Source organism: Theropithecus gelada, chromosome 17 (assembly GCF_003255815.1).
Source record: "Theropithecus gelada isolate Dixy chromosome 17, Tgel_1.0, whole genome shotgun sequence".
Taxonomy (NCBI): domain Eukaryota; kingdom Metazoa; phylum Chordata; class Mammalia; order Primates; family Cercopithecidae; genus Theropithecus; species Theropithecus gelada.
This window is the reverse complement of record NC_037685.1, coordinates 56,909,143-56,928,453: the sequence shown is the minus strand read 5'-3', so window position 1 is coordinate 56,928,453 and position 19,311 is coordinate 56,909,143. Positions and strand designations below refer to the sequence as shown.

Below are 19,311 nucleotides of genomic sequence, written 5' to 3'. Positions count from 1 at the left end.
TTTTAATATTCCTATTTATAATCCATGTCTGAAAAGCCTGCACATATATGTATATCTAAGTGTGTGTATGTGTATATGTCTTTTAGCCAAATAACATGCAACTGGCTTCAAGTCAGTGATCAAATTTGAGACAATCTAAAACAAGCTTGTCCAGCCTGCACATGGCCCAGGACAGCTTTGAATGCAGCCCAACACAAATTCATAAATTTTTTTAAAACATTATGACATTTTTTCGCAATTTTTTTTAGCTCATCAGCTATTATTACTGTCAGTGTATTTTATGTGTGGCCCAAGACAATAATTCTTCTTCCAATGTGGCCCAGAGAAACCAAAAGATTGGACACCCTGGTCTAGAACTACAAGCTACCCCAAGTGATTTGGATAACTGTAGTATCAAAGCAATAGCAAACAATCTGCCAGTAGACTTAATGATAGAGCTGTTTCCAATATGTACAATTTTATCTAGTATTCTATCGTGAATAGCAGCCAGGATTTATTTAACAAAAGTTAACAACTGTTCTGAACCTCTGGGGGAAGGCCAGTTATTTTTGGTAATATTATTACCTTAGAGGCTAGATATCCAATTTTTGCCAATAAAAGAAACTCAAATTTTTATGTGAAATTTACTAGTTTTTGAAGAGTTAATATGTCAAAGTTCAAAAAACATTCTGCAGGCCAAGTGCATATTAGTTGGAGTTAGCTCATAAACTGTAGACTACAACTCTGACAGAGGTATGCTTTCAAATTTACAGATACTACAACATTAGATGGGGCAGCCTAGACATGGAATAACAAAATCAAATATCTGAGCTTCAAAACCAATTAGAAGAAATGTGGCAGGAATAACTGTAAAATTCTATATTTAGGTTAAAAAACAGGTTAAAAAGCCACTGTGTCAGGCTGGAATGTAGTAGCACAATCATAGCTCACTGCAGCCTTGAACTCTGGCCTCAAGTGATCTTCCTGCCTTGGTGTTCCAAAGTGCTGGGATTACAGGTGTGAGCCACCTCACCTGGCCTTTCCCCTCCTTTCATCTAGATTGTTTCTTTCCTTTGCTTCACTGCTTATCTTGCTCAAATTGAACTCTATTACCAGCAATTTCTTCTCAGTGTGGGGTCATGGAAAGGAGTTTCAGTTTACTTTTAAGAGGTTATGTGGCTAAAAAGACTCCAGTATCATGGGATAAAGGTCTGCACATTTACAGACCTCTTTCTTGCATTCAGATAAGAACTGCGTCCTGCCTTATCCATTAGTTTTGGCTGCTGTTCTCAGATCGGCCTGCATGCACTAGTGAAATGCCATTGCCGATTCCTCTTCTCAGAGCTGTTGGAATCCTAGTCTGCCTTGCTTCCAAATCCTCCCATGCAAATGTTGATACTGTAAAGGTCCTGGTTCATGGTGTACCCCACCTGCTAACATTTGAGGGCTCACAGAAGTAACCTGTCATCTGATTTTGCTGTAGATATCGACTCTGTAGTCTTCTGTTTCACTATCCAAGTTGCTGTTTTTCTAGTGGGATAACAGCAGACTAAAACTGTTCTGTCATTTTCCCAGAATCCTCTACAAATTGACTTTTTGGTAATTTACATATTTTTAGCTTTCTATGCAATTTTAAACTTATACAATTTATTTCTGTGTTTGTTGTTCCTCAAAGTAAAATTTTTAATATTCAACAGTTTGATTTCTATCTCGGTACTTTCACACTCACCAATCTCTATTTCTTAATGCCACTAAATTTATGTGCTCCCAACTTTTCTCTTCCCCTCTTAAAGTGCAAAATTAACTAGATTTTAGGAAAATTCCAGAATATCTTAGCAAAATTAAAACTTACAAGAACCCATCTAAAAATAATATTTAAAATAATGAGAAAATTACTGAGCTAAAAAGTACCTTATGTCTACCAGAGAACATTCCAAAGAGAGTCTTCCCATTGTCTTTAGATTTTCTTGAAGTTTTCTTAAACAGTCAACATTCACTACTAGTTCAACACCCACGTCATACAGCAAGACCTAAGAAAATAATAACTTTTTAAGTCTACAAACAACACTTGGAAATATTTTTTTGGCAAACTGAAACACTCAATGAAAACTGTTTTAACTCTGGGGGAAAAAATACAAAATGCATTCACCTTCACAATTATACTTTTAACTCTGCAATTTACCTCTACCAATGTGTCTGTAACCATTCTGATGATCTGGCCTCTTCGCCACTGATTTTTATCTTGGATCTTAACAGCACAGTGCATATCATTTTCCCATTTAACAGGTTCCCATTTTGAGTTTTCATAGGCAGCTATCATCTTTTCTTCTAAACTACAGAGATAAAAAATATTTAACTTTCCAAACCTTTTCGTATATAATTCTCTGGCTACATGTTTTCTACTATCCCCACTTGCTCATTCCACTCCAGCCAAGCTGGACACCTTATTTTTCCTTGAATGTACAAGTGTATATCTTCCTCAGGTTTTTGAACTAGCTTTTCCTTCTGCCTGAGAGAAACTTCCCTCAGACACTCATGTGGCTTACCTCCCTCCTTCCTTCTTTGAGGCCCGTTTCAAATGTCGCTGTCTCTGAGGTCTTCTTTGACCATCCTAAAAGTGCCTTCCTCCCCAAATATTTCATTTTTTCTATTTCCCTTATCACCATCTGCCACACTAAAAATTTTATTTGTTCACTCTCTCTCCCTCTACTAGAGTTGAAGTTACATGACAACAAAGATTTGTCTATGTTTTATACCAGGGTATCCCTAACACTTACAATACTGGTTGTCATATAGTAGGTCCTCAGTAAGTATTTGTAGAATGAATAAATTCTAATACAGGGGAAACAGCCAACAGATATCCTATTTTCATACTTCTAACTAGCTGAGAGACAACTTAAAATAATTTTGCTTGTAAAATCTATATTTATGACTTCTAGATATTTGAAACAATATATAAAGGATAAAATCATTTGCAATATTTTCCTTATATATAATATATATACCTATTAAGTAAGTTTTCAGTTAACAACCACTGAACATAAATCTTCTCAGGAGATATTACATTACAGATATGCACAGGCAATTCCTTATTATAAAGTGACTGAAAATTCTCATTAGGGAGAGATTTTGCAGACACAGGGTTTAAGTTGTGTACTTCATTTGAAATAATTTCTTCTGGAGAAGGATCCCAAACTTCGATATGCTTTTGAGAATTATCTTTCAGGATGTACCTGAAAAACAACAAAAGTTAATGAAAAGAATTGTATGCAAAATATTTGTTTGCATTTGCTCAGGTCTGTATCTCGACTGTGATGATGCTTACATGACTATTTTTGTCAAAATTCATTTAACTGTGGACCCAAAACAGGTGACTTTTTACTGTATATAAGTTATACTTCAATACCCCTGACTTTAAAAAGAAAGGAGAAGATTCAGTCCAAAAAAAAAAATTTTTTTTTTAAATGGAGTCTCACTCTGTCACCCAGGCTGAAGTGCAGTGAGATGATCTTGGCTCACTGCAGCCTCCACCTCCCGGGTTCAAGCAGTTCTCCTGCCTCAGCCTCCCAAGTAGCTGGGATTATAGGCACCCGCCACCATGCCCCATTAATTTTTTGTATTTTTAGTAGAGGCAGGGTTTCACCATATTGGCCGGGATGGTCTCAAACTCCTGACCTCATGATCTGCCTGCCTCAGCCTCCCAAAGTGATGGGATTTCAGGCGTGAGCCACTGTGCCCAGCCCAGACCAACATTAATTTGAATGTTTATTCTCATTTCTTTTCCGCTCTCATTTGAGACCTATAGTGGAAAAGCTCCTGATTCTAGCTCCTCCAGCATGAGAGTGAGCAGGAAAGCATGGCCACAGATCATTAACACTAGTATGAGTCATGGCAGGCCTCTATGAGGTGTCACTACTTCTTTGGCTTATGCTGACAGACATCACGTGTGGGTGCTATCTGAATACTGGCTTTCTTTTTTCTTTTTTTTTTTTTTAAGACAGAGTCTCGCTCTGTCACCCAGGCTGGAGTGCAGTGGCACAATCTCAGCTCACTGCAACCTCCGCCTCCCGGGTTCAAGTGATTTTTCTGCCTCAGCCTCCCAAGTAGCTGGGACTATAGGTGCACGCCACCATGCCCAGCTAATCTTTGTATTTTCAGTAGAGACGGTTACAACATATTGGACAGGTTGGTCTCAAACTCTTCTTAAGTGATCCGCCCACCTCAGCCTCCTCCAGGGCCACTCCCACTACACAAGTCCCTACTGTGGAAGAATTCTTTGTCTTGACCTCAAAACCCTCCCACCTGTCCTTGCTACCACTCTACTCTTCTGCTTCTGGGGTCACCCTAAACATGAGCCTGTCTGGGGTAAGTATTAGCACAATGGCCCAAGCCTGGTTATCATTCCAAGTATCCACTTGAATCCTGGAAAATTAACATTTCTACAAATGGAAATGTAAGCTATTCTACCACTAGGCTTATTCTCCATCCTGCCATTTCTCTTCCGAATTCCTTTCTCAATCAGTCTCAAGGGGCTTCCTAAGCAGAAATAAGACACCAGTCTCCTTTCCTTAGAAGCATTCTCAAGGAGCCTTTCTCTTGGTTTCTGAGTTTCTTAGTAATGGAGGGAAAAGTCACTCTAGTCCTCATTAGATTAATGACTTCAATTATTTTCTATTTTTTCTGGTCCAGGACAGGGAAAATTCCCAGGTCTACAGTCTAAGCACATCTCCAATGGGGAACGATATGCCAGTTTCCCTTCTTGCAATTACAATGTTACATATGAACATGAACTAACAATGAAAGTTTACATATCTACTTACCCTATTTCATAAGATGCTAGGCCCTCTTTGACTAGCTGGTCATTAATACTGGTAGTTGTCATTTCAGGAACACCAAGAGAATCAAAAAGCTCAACTAAGAGCACATTATCTTCCAGAATTTCTGTGAAACCATTAAGAAAATTTGGGGAAAGAAAGATGTCATAAAATATACAAAATGAGACTTTTTTTTTTTTTTTGGAGACAGAGTCTTAGTCTGTCGCCCAGGCTGGAGTGCAGTGGTGCAATCTCGGCTCACTGCAACCTCGGCCTCCTGGATTCAAGTGATTCTCCTATCTCAGCCTCCCGAGTTGCTGGGACTACAGACATGCGCCACCACGCCCAGCTCATTTTTTTTTTGTATTTTTAGTAGAGACGGGGTTTCACCATGTTGGCCAGGCTGGTCTCGAACTCCTGACCTCAAATGATCTACCCACCTTGGCCTCCCAAAGTGCTGGGATTATAGGCCTGAGCCACTGCACCTGGCCTAAATGAGGCAATTTTTTAAAAATTGGAAACTTAATTTCTTTCATTTGCATACATGACATTTCTTGTAGAATAATGTCATAGTGGCTAGGAGTTAAAGTAGCATTTTGCAGATATAAATGAATTGTCAGTGTTATCTGTAACATATACAAATTAGTGAACATTTTATTTTAGGTTACTGTGTGCCATTATATAAAGAAATCAGTTCAAAGCTTTTAGATTCAGAAAAATATAAATATATTCATTTGAAGAAGTGTTCTGTTGTATTCTTAATTGTTTTATGGAACTCAACCAAGTTCCAGGAGGACCAAGGTGAATGAAAGTTAACTCAGGCCAGTGATCATCTGCAAAGGTTTACAGCTTTTATAAAAATGGCACAAAGTTTAAAACAACAAAAACTCAATCTAAAGCCCTCAATTAACTAGAACTTTTTTCTGTCCCTGTGTTTTTTAGGACAAACTATCTAACTTTTAATTCTTCTTGTTTATCAGATCTATTTCTTAAACTAGACTGGGAGTTAAATGAGTGTAAGGCTTGCGTCTCATGTGTGTTTACTTATTTATGGTACACTGCACAGGGACATTGGTCAATAAGCATCTGACATATGATAGAAATTTCTTTAGAAAACATATCTAAAAAATGCACTGAGATCTGTATATGCCTATGCCTTTCCAGCTGGTAGCTGCTAGTCAGAATGATTCTAAATAAAAAGATAACCATTACCAACAGCAACATTCTATATTAACCAAGTTATAAGAGTTATAACAGTATACATTTAAAAGGTTTTTAAATTTTTTTTCCATTAAGTTATAGGGGTACAGGTGGTATTTGGCTAAATGAGTAAGTTCTTTAGTGGTGATTTGTGAGATTCTGGTGCACCCATCACCCAAACAGTATACACTGCACCATATTTGTAGTCTTTTATCCTTCACACCCCTCCCACTTTACCCTCAAGTCCCCAAAGTCCATTCCTTTGCCTCCTCATAGCTTAGCTCCCACATATCAGTGAGAATGTATGATTATTGGTTTTCCATTCCTGAGTTATTTCACTTAGAATAACAGTCTCCAATCTCATCCAAGTCACTGCAAATGCTGTTAATTCATTCCTTTTTATGGCTGTGCAGTAGTATTCCATCATTCATATTCGCGTGTGTGTGTGTGTGTGTGTGTGTGTGTGTATATATATGTATATATATATGTGTGTATATATATATATATATCTCACAGTTTCTTGCTGGATCAAATGGTAGTTCTACTTTTAGTTCTTTAAGGAATCTCCACACTGTTTTCCATAGCAGCTGTACTAGTTTACAATCCCACCAGCAGTGTAGAAGTGTTCCCTGTTCACCCCACCCACATATCAACTGTTTTCTGATTTTTTGATTATGGCCATTTTTGCAGGAGTGAGGTGGCATCGCATTGTAGTTTTGATTTGCATTTCCCTGATCATTAGTGATGTTGAGCATTTTTTCGTACCTTTTTGGTCATTTGTATATCTTCTTTGGAGAATTGTCTATCCATGTCCTTAGCCCACTTTTTGATGAGATTGTCTTTTTCTTACTGATTTGTTTGAGGTCATTGTAGATTCTGGATATTAGTCCTTTGTCAGATGCATAGATTGTGAAGATTTTCTCCCACTCTGTGGGTTGTCTGTTTACTCTGCTGACTATTCCTTTTGCCATGCAAAAGCTCTTTAGTTCAATTAGGTCCCAGCTATGTATGTTTGCTTTTATTGCATTTGCTTTCGGGTTCTTGGTCATGAAATCCTTGCCTAACCCAATGTCTAGAAGGGTTTTTCCAATGGTATCTTCTAGAATTTTTATATTTCCATTCTTAAATTTCAGTGTTTAATCAGTCTTGAGTTGATTTTCATATAAAGTGAGAGATGAGGATCCAGTTTCATTCTCTTACATGTGGCTAGCCAATTATCCTAGCATCATTTGTTGAAAAGGGTGTCCTTTCCCCACTTTATGTTTTTGTTTGCCTTGTCAAAGATCAGTGGCTGTAAGTATTCGGGTTTATTTCTGGGTTCTCTATTCTGTTTCATTGGTCTATGTGCCTATTTTTGTACCAGTACCACACTGTTTTGGTGACTATGGCCTTATAGTATAGTTTGAAATCAGGTATTGTAAAGCCTCCAAATTTGTTCTTTTTGCTTAGTCTTGCTTTGGTTATGTGGGCTCTTTTTTGGTTCCATATGAATTTTAGAATTGTTTTTCTAATTCTGTGAAGAATGATGGTGGTATTTTGATGGAGATTGCATTGAATTTGTAGATTGCTTTTGACAGTATGTTCATTTTCACAATATTGATTCTACCCATCAATATGGGTACCATTGGAATATGGTAGAATCAGATGGATTCTACCCATCCAATATTGATTCTACACATCCATGGGATGTGTTTCCATTTGTTTGTGTCCTCTATGATTTCTTTCAGCAGTATTTTGTAGTTTTCCAGTCTTGACTTCTTGGTTCGTTATATTCCTAAGTTTTTTATTTTTTTGCAGCTATTGTAAAACGGGTTGAGTTCTTGATTTGATTCTCCACTTGGTCGCTGTTGGGGTACAGAAGAGCTACAGATTTGTGTACATTTATTTTGTATCCGGAAACTTCGATGAATTATTTTATCAGTTCTAGGAGCTTTCTTGAGGAGTCTTTAGAGTTTTCAAGGTAAACGATTGTATCATCAGCAAACAGTGACAGTTTAACTTTTTCTTTACCGATTTGGATGCCCTTTATTTCTTTCTCTTGTCTGACTGCTGTGGCTAGGACGTCCAATACTATGTTGAAGAGGAGAGGTAAGAGTGGGCATCCTTGTCTAGTTCCACTTCTCAGAGGGAATGCTTTCAACTTTTCCCCATTCAATATTACGTCGGCTGTAGGTTTGTCATAGATGGCTTTTAATACATTAAGGTATGTCCCTTGTACGCCGAATTCCTGAGAGTTTTAAGCATAAAGAGATGCTGGATTTTGTTGAATGCTTTTTCTGCATCTATTGAGATCATGTGATTTTTGTTTTTAATTCTGTTTACATGGTGTATCACATTTATTGACTTGCATATGTTACATCCCTGCATCCCTGGTATGAAACTCACTGGATCGTGGATTACTTTATTGATATGTTGTTGGATTCGGTTAGCTACTATTTTGTTAAGGATTTTAACACCTATGTTCATGAAGGATATCAGTCTATAGTTTTCTTTCTTGGTTGTGCCCTTTCTGGCTTTGGTATTAGGGTGATGCTGGCTTCATAGAATGAATTACAGAAGGTTCCTTCTTTCTCTATCTTGTGGAATAGTGTCAAAAGGATTAGTACCAATTCTTTGATTGTCTGGTAGAATTCTGCTGTGAATCCATCTGGTCCTGAACTTTTTTTTGTTGGTAATTTTTAAATTACCATTTCAATCTTGCTGCTTGGGGTTGGTCTGTTCAGGATATCTAATTCCTCCTGATTTAAGCTAGGAGGGTTGTATTTTTCCAGAATTTATCCATCTCTTCTAGGTTTTCTAGTTTAGGTGCATAAAAGTGTTCATAGTAGCCTTGAATGATCTTTTGTATTTCAGTGGTGTCCATTGTAATATCTCCTGCTTCGTTTGTTAGTGAGGTTATTTGGATTTTCTCTCGTCTTCTTGGTTAATCTTGCTAATGGTCTATCAATTTTATTTACCTTTTCAAATAACCAGTTTTTTGTTTATCTTTTGTATTTTTGTTTGTTTCAATCAATTTCATTTAGTTCTGCTCTGACCTTAGTTATTTCTTCTGACAGGTTTAGGTTTGGTTTGTCCTTGTTTCTCTAGTCCTTGAGATGTGACCTTAGAGTGTCAGTTTATGCTCTTTCAGTCTTTTTGATGTATGTATTTAGGGCTAGGAACGTTCCTCTCAGTACCCGCCTTTGCTGTATCCCAGAGGTTTTGATAGGTTGTGTCATTATGTCATTCAGTTTGAAGAAATTTTTAATTTCCATCTTGATTTTGTTTTTGATCCAATGCTCATTCAGGAGCAGGTTAATTTCCATGTATTTGCATGGTTTCGAAGGTTCCTTTTGATTTCCAGTTTTCTTCCACTGTGGTCTGAGAGCGTGCTTGATATAATTTCAATTTTCTTAAATTTATTGAGGTCATATGGTCTTAGAAATTTCCATATGCTGTTGAATAGAATGGGTATTTTATGGTTGTTAGATGAAATGTTCTGTATATATCTGTTAAGTCCATTTGTTCCAAGGTATAGTTTTAATCCATTCTTTGTTGACTGTCTTGATGACCTGTCTAATAATGTCAGTGGAATACTGAAGTCCCCTACTATTACTGTGTTGCTGTCTATCTCATTTCTTAGGTCTATTAGTAATTGTCTTATAAATTTGGAAGCTCCGGTGTTAGGTGCATATATATTTAAAAGTATGATATTTTCCTGTTGGACAAGGCCGTTTACCATTATACAATGTTCCTCTCTGTCTCCTTCAACTGCCATTGCTTTGTTTCGTCTGATATAAGAATAACTACCCTTGTCTATTTGCATGAAATGCCTTTTCCCATCCCTTTAGTTCAAGTTTATGTGAGTTCTTATGTGTTATGTGAGTCTCCTGAAGGCAGGAGATGGTTGATTGGTGAGTTCTTACCCATTCTGTGGTTCTGTGTCTCTTATGTGAGCATGAGCATTTAGGTCATTCACATTCAATGTTAACATTGAAATGTGAGTACCATTGCATTCATGGTGCTCTTTGTTGCCTGTGTACTTTGGTTTTTTTTGTTTTTGCTTTTTAACTTGTATTTCTGTTTTACAGGTCTGGTGTGATTTATGCTCTGAAGAGATTCAGTTTTGATGTGTTTCCAGGATTTGTTTCAAGATTTAGAGCTCCAAAATTTTAGCAGTTCTTGCAGTGGTGGCTTGGTAATGGTGAATCGTCTCAGCCTTTATTTGTCTGAAAAAGACTGTATCTTTCCTTCATATATGATGCTTAGTTTCACTGGAAAGACAATTTTTGGCTGATAAATTGTTTTGTTTGAGGCGGTTGAAGATAGGGACCCAATCCTTTCCAGCTTGTAGGGTTTCTGCTAATAAATCTGCTGGTAATCTGATAGGTTTTCCTTTATAGGTTACCTAGTGCTTCTCACAGCTTTTCAGATCCTTAACTTTGGATAACCTGATGACAATGTGTCTAGGCAAAGATCTTTTTGTGATGAATTTCCCAGGTCTTCGTGCTTCTTGTATTTGGATGTCTAGGTCTCTAGCAAGGCCTGGGAAGTTTTCCTTGATTATTCCCCCAAATATGTTTTCCAAGCTTTGCACTTCTTGCATTTGGATGTCTAGGTCTCTAGCAATGCTGCCAAAGTTTTCCTCAATTCTTTCCCTAAATATGTTTTCCTGAGGAAGAAGAGAATTCTATGGTTTGGTCGTTTAACATAATCCCAGACTTCTTGAAGGCTTTGCTCGTATTTTCTTATTCTTTTTTCCTTGTCTCTGTTGGATTGGGTTAATTCGAAGACCTTGTTTTCAAGCTCTGAATTTCTTTCTTCTACTTGTTCCATTGCTGAGACTTTCCAGAGCATTTCGCATTTCTAAAAGTGTGTCCAAAGCTTCCTGAATTTTTTGTTGTTTTAAGCTATTTCCCTGAATATTTCTCCTTTCACTTCTTACATTGTTTTTTGGATTTCCTTGCATTGGGTTTCGCCTTCTCTCCTGATTAGCTTAATAACCTTCTGAATTATTTTTCAGGTAAATCAGGGACTACTTCTTCGTTTGGATCCACTGCTGCTGAACTAATGTGATTTTGAGGGGATGTTGAAGAGCCTTGTCATATTACCAGGGTTGGTTTTCTGGTTCTTTCTCATTTGGATAGGTTCTCTCTGAGGGTCTAAGGCTGAAGATTGTTGTTCAGATTTTTTTGTCTCACAGGGTGCTCCCTTGATGCAGTACTCTTCCCCTTTTCCTATGGATGTGGCTTCCTGTGAGCTGAACTACAGGGATTGTTGTCTCTTTCTAGGTCTAGCCACCCAGAGAGTCTACCTGGTCCTGGACTGGTACTGGGGGTTGTCTGCACAGAGTCCTGTGATGTGAACCACCTATGGGTCTCTCAGGTTAAAGTTACCTCAAAATCAGTGGAGACTGTTCAAGGACTAATTCATTTGTTCATTTCAGAGAAGCTAGATAGAAAAACTTCTATAGCCTAAGATACAGTCTGTATAATCACATTCCTCTTAAATGACACTATTTCTTTAGAACAATTTCTTGCTCTGAAGTAAATAAATTATCAGAGATATACTATCATTTCTAGGTTATGACTTTCTAAACTCCAGTTTCCTCACAGTGAATAGTCCAATAGTCTTACGATAAAAGAAAGACATGAATACAGTAAAAACTACCCCTGAAAGTCCTACACATCTATGCTAAGTAAACATGGTCTCATAAATCCTGCACTACTATTCATTAAGCCCAACCCAGCCAGTGAGTGTTACAGCTTTGGAACTGATCAAAATATCAGATGAAAAACAGATTCCTGGTCAGGCAGAGTGGTTCACACCTGTAATCCCAGCACTTTGGGAGGCCAAGAAGGGAGGATTGCTTGAGCCCACAAGTTCGAGACTGGCCTGAGCAACGAAGTAAGATCTCATCTCTACAAAAAATATTTAAAACTTAGCTGGCCATAGTGGCGTGTGCCTGTGGTCCCAGCTACATGGGAGGCTAAGGCAGGAGGATCACTTGAGCCCTGGAGGTTGAGGCTGCAGTGAGGCATTGTTCACATCATTGTACTCCAGCTTGGGTGACAAAATGAAACCCTGTCTCAAAAAACAAAAAAACCAAACCAGATTCCCAATCCCCCTATCTAAAACCCTTGGGGCCAGGCATGTTTCAGAATTCAAAATTCTTCTAACAAGAAAAGCTACTTGGCACCTATCCTGTATGTGTATCTAATACCCCCAGCAGAGTCTGGGGCAGCAGCCCATAAACAAACATTACCTTGAAGTAAAATATGAATATTCACTACAAACGAGATAAAGACTATATATAGCCTCATGCCAATTCAGAACCAATTTTGCTACTGAAATGTTGATTTTCACAACTTGTTATGTTAGAAAATTGTGGGCTAGTGGTCAGACTCTATTTTGGGCCCAACTGCTCCAAAAAAGGAGTAACTTTTTTCAAATTATGCTGAGAACCCACAGTTGAATTCGCTTAAGCCAGCGAGGCAAAGAAAAGCTATTTGTCAATCATGTCCCACCTCCCCTCACTTTCCTGGATATTAAACGTTAGCATCCACTATGTCAAGGACACGGACAGAGTCCTAACAAAAATGCAAACAAATAAAAGAAGCTAATTCCTGGCTTTAGGGCCTTCAAGGGGCCATGTCAAGGGTGACTTGATCTTTTATGGTGATTTTTGTCCTGATGACTTTAGAGTCCACAAAAGATATAATTCCATTGTACCTAATACTCAACAAATCTTCTCTCTCACCACTACTACTGATGGCGCACTGAATTTATTCTAAGATTTGACAAATGTTATTCATGTTATTTAAAATCATATGTGATTACATAGCAAGTAAAAATGGAACTTACTGATAATTGAACATGTCATAAATTTATCTTGAGCCTTGTCTTCAAATTTTTCTTTAGCTTCTTTGGACCACTGCATTGTCCTTTTATATGGTTCAATATAGGCCAACTTACATTTAATTGCCTGGGTCAGACAAAGTTTCACCATTAAGAAAAAAATTTAATTTCTACCTACTTTAGAATTCAAGTTTTATTTAAGTGTGTACAAAACTAATCTTTACGTCTGAATTTAATACATATTAGAAATAATCAAATAATGTGTGAAGATGTCTGTAAAAGTACTTTATAAACACAAATCACTGAAAGCAGAGTGGCTGAATGAACTGTTGCACATTCACATACTGGAATAACAAGCATTCATCACAGACACTTATGATACATTAATTACTTGTAAAAGGAAGGTTACAGGATGATTTATAGTCTGATTTTATAACTGCTGAAAGCACAAAAGATGCATCTGAAAGTATAGATAACAAAAATATTGAACAATGATTCTGAGTGATTCTCCCTTTTGCTCATTTGTAATTTTTTTGAGACCGAGTCTCGCCCTGTCACCCAAGCTGGAGTGCAAAGGCATGATCTCGGCTTACTGTAACCTCCGCCTCCCGGGTTCAAGCAATTCTCCTGCCTCAGCCTCCCAAGTAACTGGGATTACAGGCACACGCCACCACACCCGGCTAATTTTTTGTATCTTTTTAGTAGAGACGGGGTTTCATCATGTTGGCCAGGCTAGTCTCGAATTCCTGAGCTCATGATCTCCCTGCCCTCAGCCTCCCAAAGTGCTGGGATTACAGGCATGAGCCACTGTGCCCGGCCTGCTCATTTGTATTTTAAAATGTTTTTCTATAATACTACACATTTCCTAAAATGAAAAACACGGCTTAAAAATAACTCACGCAACAGACAGTATATAAATTAGAAAATAAGGCCCCTTCTCATTCTTCTTTCAGAATACTACTACTCCCCAGAGATAAACAAGGTTCAGTTTTTTACATATTCTCCCAGGCTTCTCTATTGTATACACATATATACTTAAGCATAAATGTGATCACAGTAGAAGTACTTCTGAGATAAGCATTTTAAACTTGATATATCATGAACATGACTCTTACCACAATATATGATCTCAAAATGATATATTAAAAGCTGCCAACAAGTATTTAAGACACAAATACACCGAATTAATGTTTAATATGCTTATTTGCCATGATATACATATTATTTCTTCAGTAGTAATCATAGCAACATTTATCTACAGTCCCTGTATCAGAAACTAGACAAAAATGGTAGTTAACACTTCTATGGTGACAACAGCTTCTAAAAAGACTTCCATATTTGTGCTGATATTCTGGCCCTAGAAATAATAGATTACCTTCTCTGGGGCAGTCAGAAACTCATCCTTTATTTTACGCACGTCTTTAATTGTTATTTTTGCAGTATTACCAAAGTCCACATATTTAACTTCAACTTCCTGATGTCCAGGCAATCCTTGAAAAATTATGAAATTAGAAATTACAAACTTGGAAAGGAAACAGAATTATCTAGAAAAATTTCGATTGGTTTAGAGCCAACGGGATTAGAATACTTTTAGCTTCAATATACAAACTTAATGCTTTTTAAAATGTAAAAAAATTTCAAATATGTGAACCTTAAAATCATCCATAATGCAGACTTGTAAGAATGAAAAACTAGTATATTTTAAATATACAAAGGATAGCCAAAATCAGGATAACAAAATCATATGGCAGGTGGTATGACTTAAAAGTTAAGAATTAGGCTTTGAGTCAGTCTGACCAGTTTAGAACACTAGCTCCGTCACTAAAATTCTATGTGACCTAAAGCAAGCTAATTAATATCTCTAAGATATTACCCTGAGCAAGTTATTTTTTCTCTCTAAGCCTCATTACTTCATCTGCAAAATGGGTATACCAATATAATCTAATTTCATGAGATGTTTTTGGAGGATTTAAAAAGCACAAGGTACAAGGTAAACACTTAATACATGTTTATTATTAGTCAAAATAGGTGATCAAACAAGGCAAAAGATTCAGCAAACTAAAGATTCATTCATATAACAATATCTGTGAAATTTTGAGAAAATATTGTACTTGGGGCATATTGCAAAAAAACAAGTAGAGAGAGACCTCTATATCAGTCTACTCTCTATACTTTAAAGAAGTCTCTGGAAGTTTCAAACACAGAGAAGTTTTTAAAAAGACATCACACACTAACCTTTTTGAAAATACTCAAAATACATGGTTTTCGAAGTTAAAGACTAACACAGTATATACCATTTCAATATGGAAAAAAGTCCAGTATTCTCTGCTCCTTGGCAGAAGTAGAAGCAAGTGACACAGCACTAGCACTCACTCAAGATGACACTTCAAACACAGGCCCTATAGTAGGGGATATCCATGATAATTGAGAAGATAACGTGTTATTATAAAGCCAAAAGAGAGGGTAATCTCTCCCCACTTCCACTGGAATCCCCTTGCTAGAAGGATGTTCTCAATTCTACCAATGCTATTAGATTCATACTCTTCCTAAAGTCTCTGATTGGAAATGTAGTTTTAAACAAATAGATGGATATGGAAAGTAATTTAAAGAATGTTATTGTTTTATCTAAATTATCACATAAGAACAGAGTCAGACATGGAAGGTCTCAAATTTCCCCATTTATGTTCTCTGGAGAAACTATGGGAAGATGGCTCCATGCGAAAAAGGGAATTAAACTGAAGAGGTAAACATGGCATCCAGGAAACAAGGGATCCAATACTGGAGAACAATGAAGTATATGGCCTATGGCCAACTGAAATAAATATCAAGAATAAAAAATGTGTAGTAAGCCTAGGGCGTAAGCAGCCCAACTGGAGAAGATACAGGATGTTTCTGGCCACATGTGATGGCTCACACCTGTAATCTCAGAGCTTTGGGAGGCAGAGGCAGAAGGATCACTTGAGCCTAGGAGTTTTACCCCATCTCTACAAAAATATATATATAAATTAGCCAGGCGTGGTGGCAAGTGCCTGTAGCCCCGGCTAACCTGGGGGTTGAGGTGGGAGGATTGCTTGAGCCCAGGAAGCAGAGGTTGCAGTGAGCCATGATCATGTTCCACTGCACTCCGGCCTGGATGACAGAGTAAGACCGTCTCAAAAAGGATGTTTTCATGCTTTAAGAAAAAAAAAAAATCATACTAACATTTATCTGAAGAGTCTAATCATATGGAAAATAGTTTTGAACTACTAAAAATACACCTACAAATTAAAAGAAAATAAAGTGAAATATGAACTCACAATAGAATTAAACGAAGTATACTTTATGGCTTTATTTACACAGAGTATGAATTTAATGAAAAATTGTGATATAACTATAGAAAAGAGAAAAAGGAGGACAAAAGGGCTATGGAGATCCAAAACTTGTCTGACAGAGTAACAGGTAATATCTAAAATTGAAGTGTCAAGTGAAGTATTACATATTAGTAAAAGAAGGAACACAAGTAAACAACAAAATAGCTGAAAGAATGAAAAGTAATTGCCTTCAAGGAGGGAAGTGGAGTGTGTCTTTTAGCATTAACTTTTAAATTAGGCAGATAAAAAGCAAAAGAGCTACTATTCACCAAAACAAGTATCATCTTCAAGGTGGAGTTCAACAGGGCCACAGAAGATACAGGAAAATGGACCACACAAATCACACATACATTTCTATTAGTATCCCCAAAGGTGGTGCTAACAGAAATGAAGAAGCAGCAGAATGAGCACCATGGACACTCCATCTTCCCCAAATGTTACTACTCAAAGATTTCAGAGGCCTTACTGTTCACCAAACAGTTAACATTTTCAAGCCAATAATCCTAATTTGAAAAGCAGTTGTGAAGTCCTTAGTGTCATGAAAAATGCCTTTGTCTGCTCCAAAGATATTTACCAAACTATACAGTGGTATCTTCACTGCAATCGTTGGAACGCTTTTGTCTCCAAAATTCATGTTGAAACTTGATCCCTAATGCAGCAGTACCTGGGAGGTGACTGAGTCATGAGGGCGCTGCCCTCATAAATAGGATTAGGTGCCCTTATAAAAGGGCTTGGTGAAGGGAGCTTGCCTTCCTTTTTCGAACCTCTGGCATCAGAGGACACAGCATCCGTCCGCTCTGGAGGATGCAGCAACAAGGCATCATCTCGGAAACAGAGACTCAGGCCTCAACAAAACAGTGCCTTGATCTTAGACTTTTTAGACTCTAGAACTGAGAAGTAAATTTCTATTGTTTATAAACTACCCAGTCTGTAGTATTTTATTACAGCAGCACAAAACAGACTAAGACATTCATAAGAACCACATTTGAAAATTTTTAGTTCAAGTCACTAACCACTAACAAAATTAAAATCAATGGTGACAAATGAAGGATAGAAAATTCAGGTTGCAAGAATAGTTTTGACACAAACAGAACTGATTATGTATTAGGAGAAACTTGTAAAGATCTTAGATTACCTTAATAATGAAAAAACATTTTAAACAGTATCAAATTAAATTTAAAAAAAAATGTCGAGCACAGTGGCTCACGCCTGTAATCTCAATCCTTTGGGAGTGGGAGACTGAGGCGGGCCGATCACTTGAAGTCAGGAGTTTGAGACCAGCCCGACTAACGTGGCGAAATCCTGTCTCTACTAAAAACACAAAAAAATTAGCTGGGCGACTTCTCTTTTTTTTTTTCCTTGAGACGGAGTTTCGTTCTTGTTGCCCAGGCTGGAGTACAATGGCACAATCTTGGCTCACTGCAACCTCTGCCTCCTGGGTTCAAGTGATTCTCCTGCCTCAGCCTCCTAAGCAGCTGGGATTACAGGCATGCACCACCACGCCCCGCTAATTTTGTATTTTTAGTAGACGTGAGGTTTCTCCATGTTGGTCAGGCTGGTCTTGAACTCCCAACCTCAGGTGATCCGCCCGCCTTGGCCTCCCAAAGTGCTGGGATTATAAGTGTGAGCCATCGCACCCGGCCTTTTTTTTTGAGACAGAGTCTTGCTCTGTTACCCAGGCTGGAGTACAGTGGCGCAATGGCGCAATCCTGGCTCACTGCAATCTCCGCCTCCCGGGACCAAGTGATTCTCGTGTCTCAGTCTCCTGAGTAGCTGGGCTTACAAGCACACACCACCACGCCTGGCTAACTTTTTATTTTTAGTACAGACGGGGTTTTGCCATGTTGGCCAGGCTAGTCTCGAACGCTTGACCTCAAGTGATCCGCCCACCTCAGCCTCCCAAAGTACTGGGATTTACAGGTATGAGCCACCACACCCAGCCTTTCACCCTTTCAATAAAAAAAAGACGTATCTACAAACTAGAAAGCATGTAAAATAAACAACACAATGGGTTAAACTGCCTATGGTATATCTAATTTAATAACCCACAAAAGCTTAGTCTGTAATGTTCTGTCTTAGTTAATGCGGGGGAATAATTAACTTTACTATTTTTGTTGCTAATACCTCCATTTTCATAAGTCTTCTGTCTTCAATCCCACTTTTTATTCTTCCCATTATTTCATAAGTTGAATCAATTACTTAAGGAGGATGTATAAAAAGTAGAAAAAATACACCAAGAAAACTAGTAGTCCGGTCAATAATTCCCAGGAAAGAAGAATATATTAAAATTGAAGGGAAGCAGAAAGGACACAAAGGACTTACCTTTAATTTGTACCTTGACAATCAAAATAGCATGGGACAGACAAACAGTCAACATGAAGCTAGAGTTCACTGGTTTTTGAATAATTAATTTCTGTTGCTTTGTTCTATCTATACTACTTTTCCAGCAAGATTCCCAATGGTTAAGTTCTAGTCAAGTCAAACAAAATCTCAGGAGATAAATTCACCTTTCAACATTATCACTAGCTTTCTAAAGAGAGATGACAAAGCAAATGGTAAGATCAAATAATATTACTTCCAAGACTGAACTGGTACCAACTCAAATGATATTAGTTTTGAAGTATAACATTTCCCTGTAGAAACAGCATGCATTCTCCTACCGATAACTTTTGCTCGGTACCAAATTCCATCTTCGAATTTAGCTACACAGACTTGATCTTGAACTGGACAGAGGATTTCCAGATTTTCTCCAGCTTCATTTTTATAGAATTCCTCGATTGTCTTTAACAGAAATAAAAAATCCAGGCCCTCTATCTAGCAAATAAAGGGATAAAGCACTGTCATTTCACAGAAACTTAAAATGTTAAGTGTTGAATGAATTACAAGCACTGTCACTGAAATTATAAAACATTAAAACTTGAATTGAATGTAAATCTATCAATTGTGTTATGTAATTTATTTTACAAAATTGTATTGCAGAACCAGTATAGAAAATTAGTACAGACATAAAAATAAAGTCACATTCTGCCAGATAACTTAGTGTATATATTCTTCAAGACATTTTTCTATACATACACACACACTCCCTGTATTTTGTTTTTACCAAAACTAGACTTTACCACATACACAAT

General features: G+C 37.5%; 1 protein-coding gene across 2 annotated transcripts in view; it reads right to left on the bottom strand.

The window, feature by feature from the left end:
* The window catches only part of RNF17 (ring finger protein 17), a 112,122-nt gene that overhangs the window by 32,955 nt on the left and 59,856 nt on the right, over nucleotides 1-19,311 (bottom strand). For both annotated transcript variants that reach the window (XM_025364399.1, XM_025364400.1), the window contains exons 16-22: nucleotides 18,841-18,994; nucleotides 14,206-14,321; nucleotides 12,837-12,957; nucleotides 4,800-4,920; nucleotides 2,985-3,212; nucleotides 2,162-2,312; nucleotides 1,891-2,009 (exon numbers count right to left, since the gene is read on the bottom strand). In XM_025364399.1, the coding sequence (XP_025220184.1) occupies nucleotides 1,891-2,009; nucleotides 2,162-2,312; nucleotides 2,985-3,212; nucleotides 4,800-4,920; nucleotides 12,837-12,957; nucleotides 14,206-14,321; nucleotides 18,841-18,994 (1,010 nt within the window). The remainder of the gene's footprint in view (nucleotides 1-1,890; nucleotides 2,010-2,161; nucleotides 2,313-2,984; nucleotides 3,213-4,799; nucleotides 4,921-12,836; nucleotides 12,958-14,205; nucleotides 14,322-18,840; nucleotides 18,995-19,311) is intronic.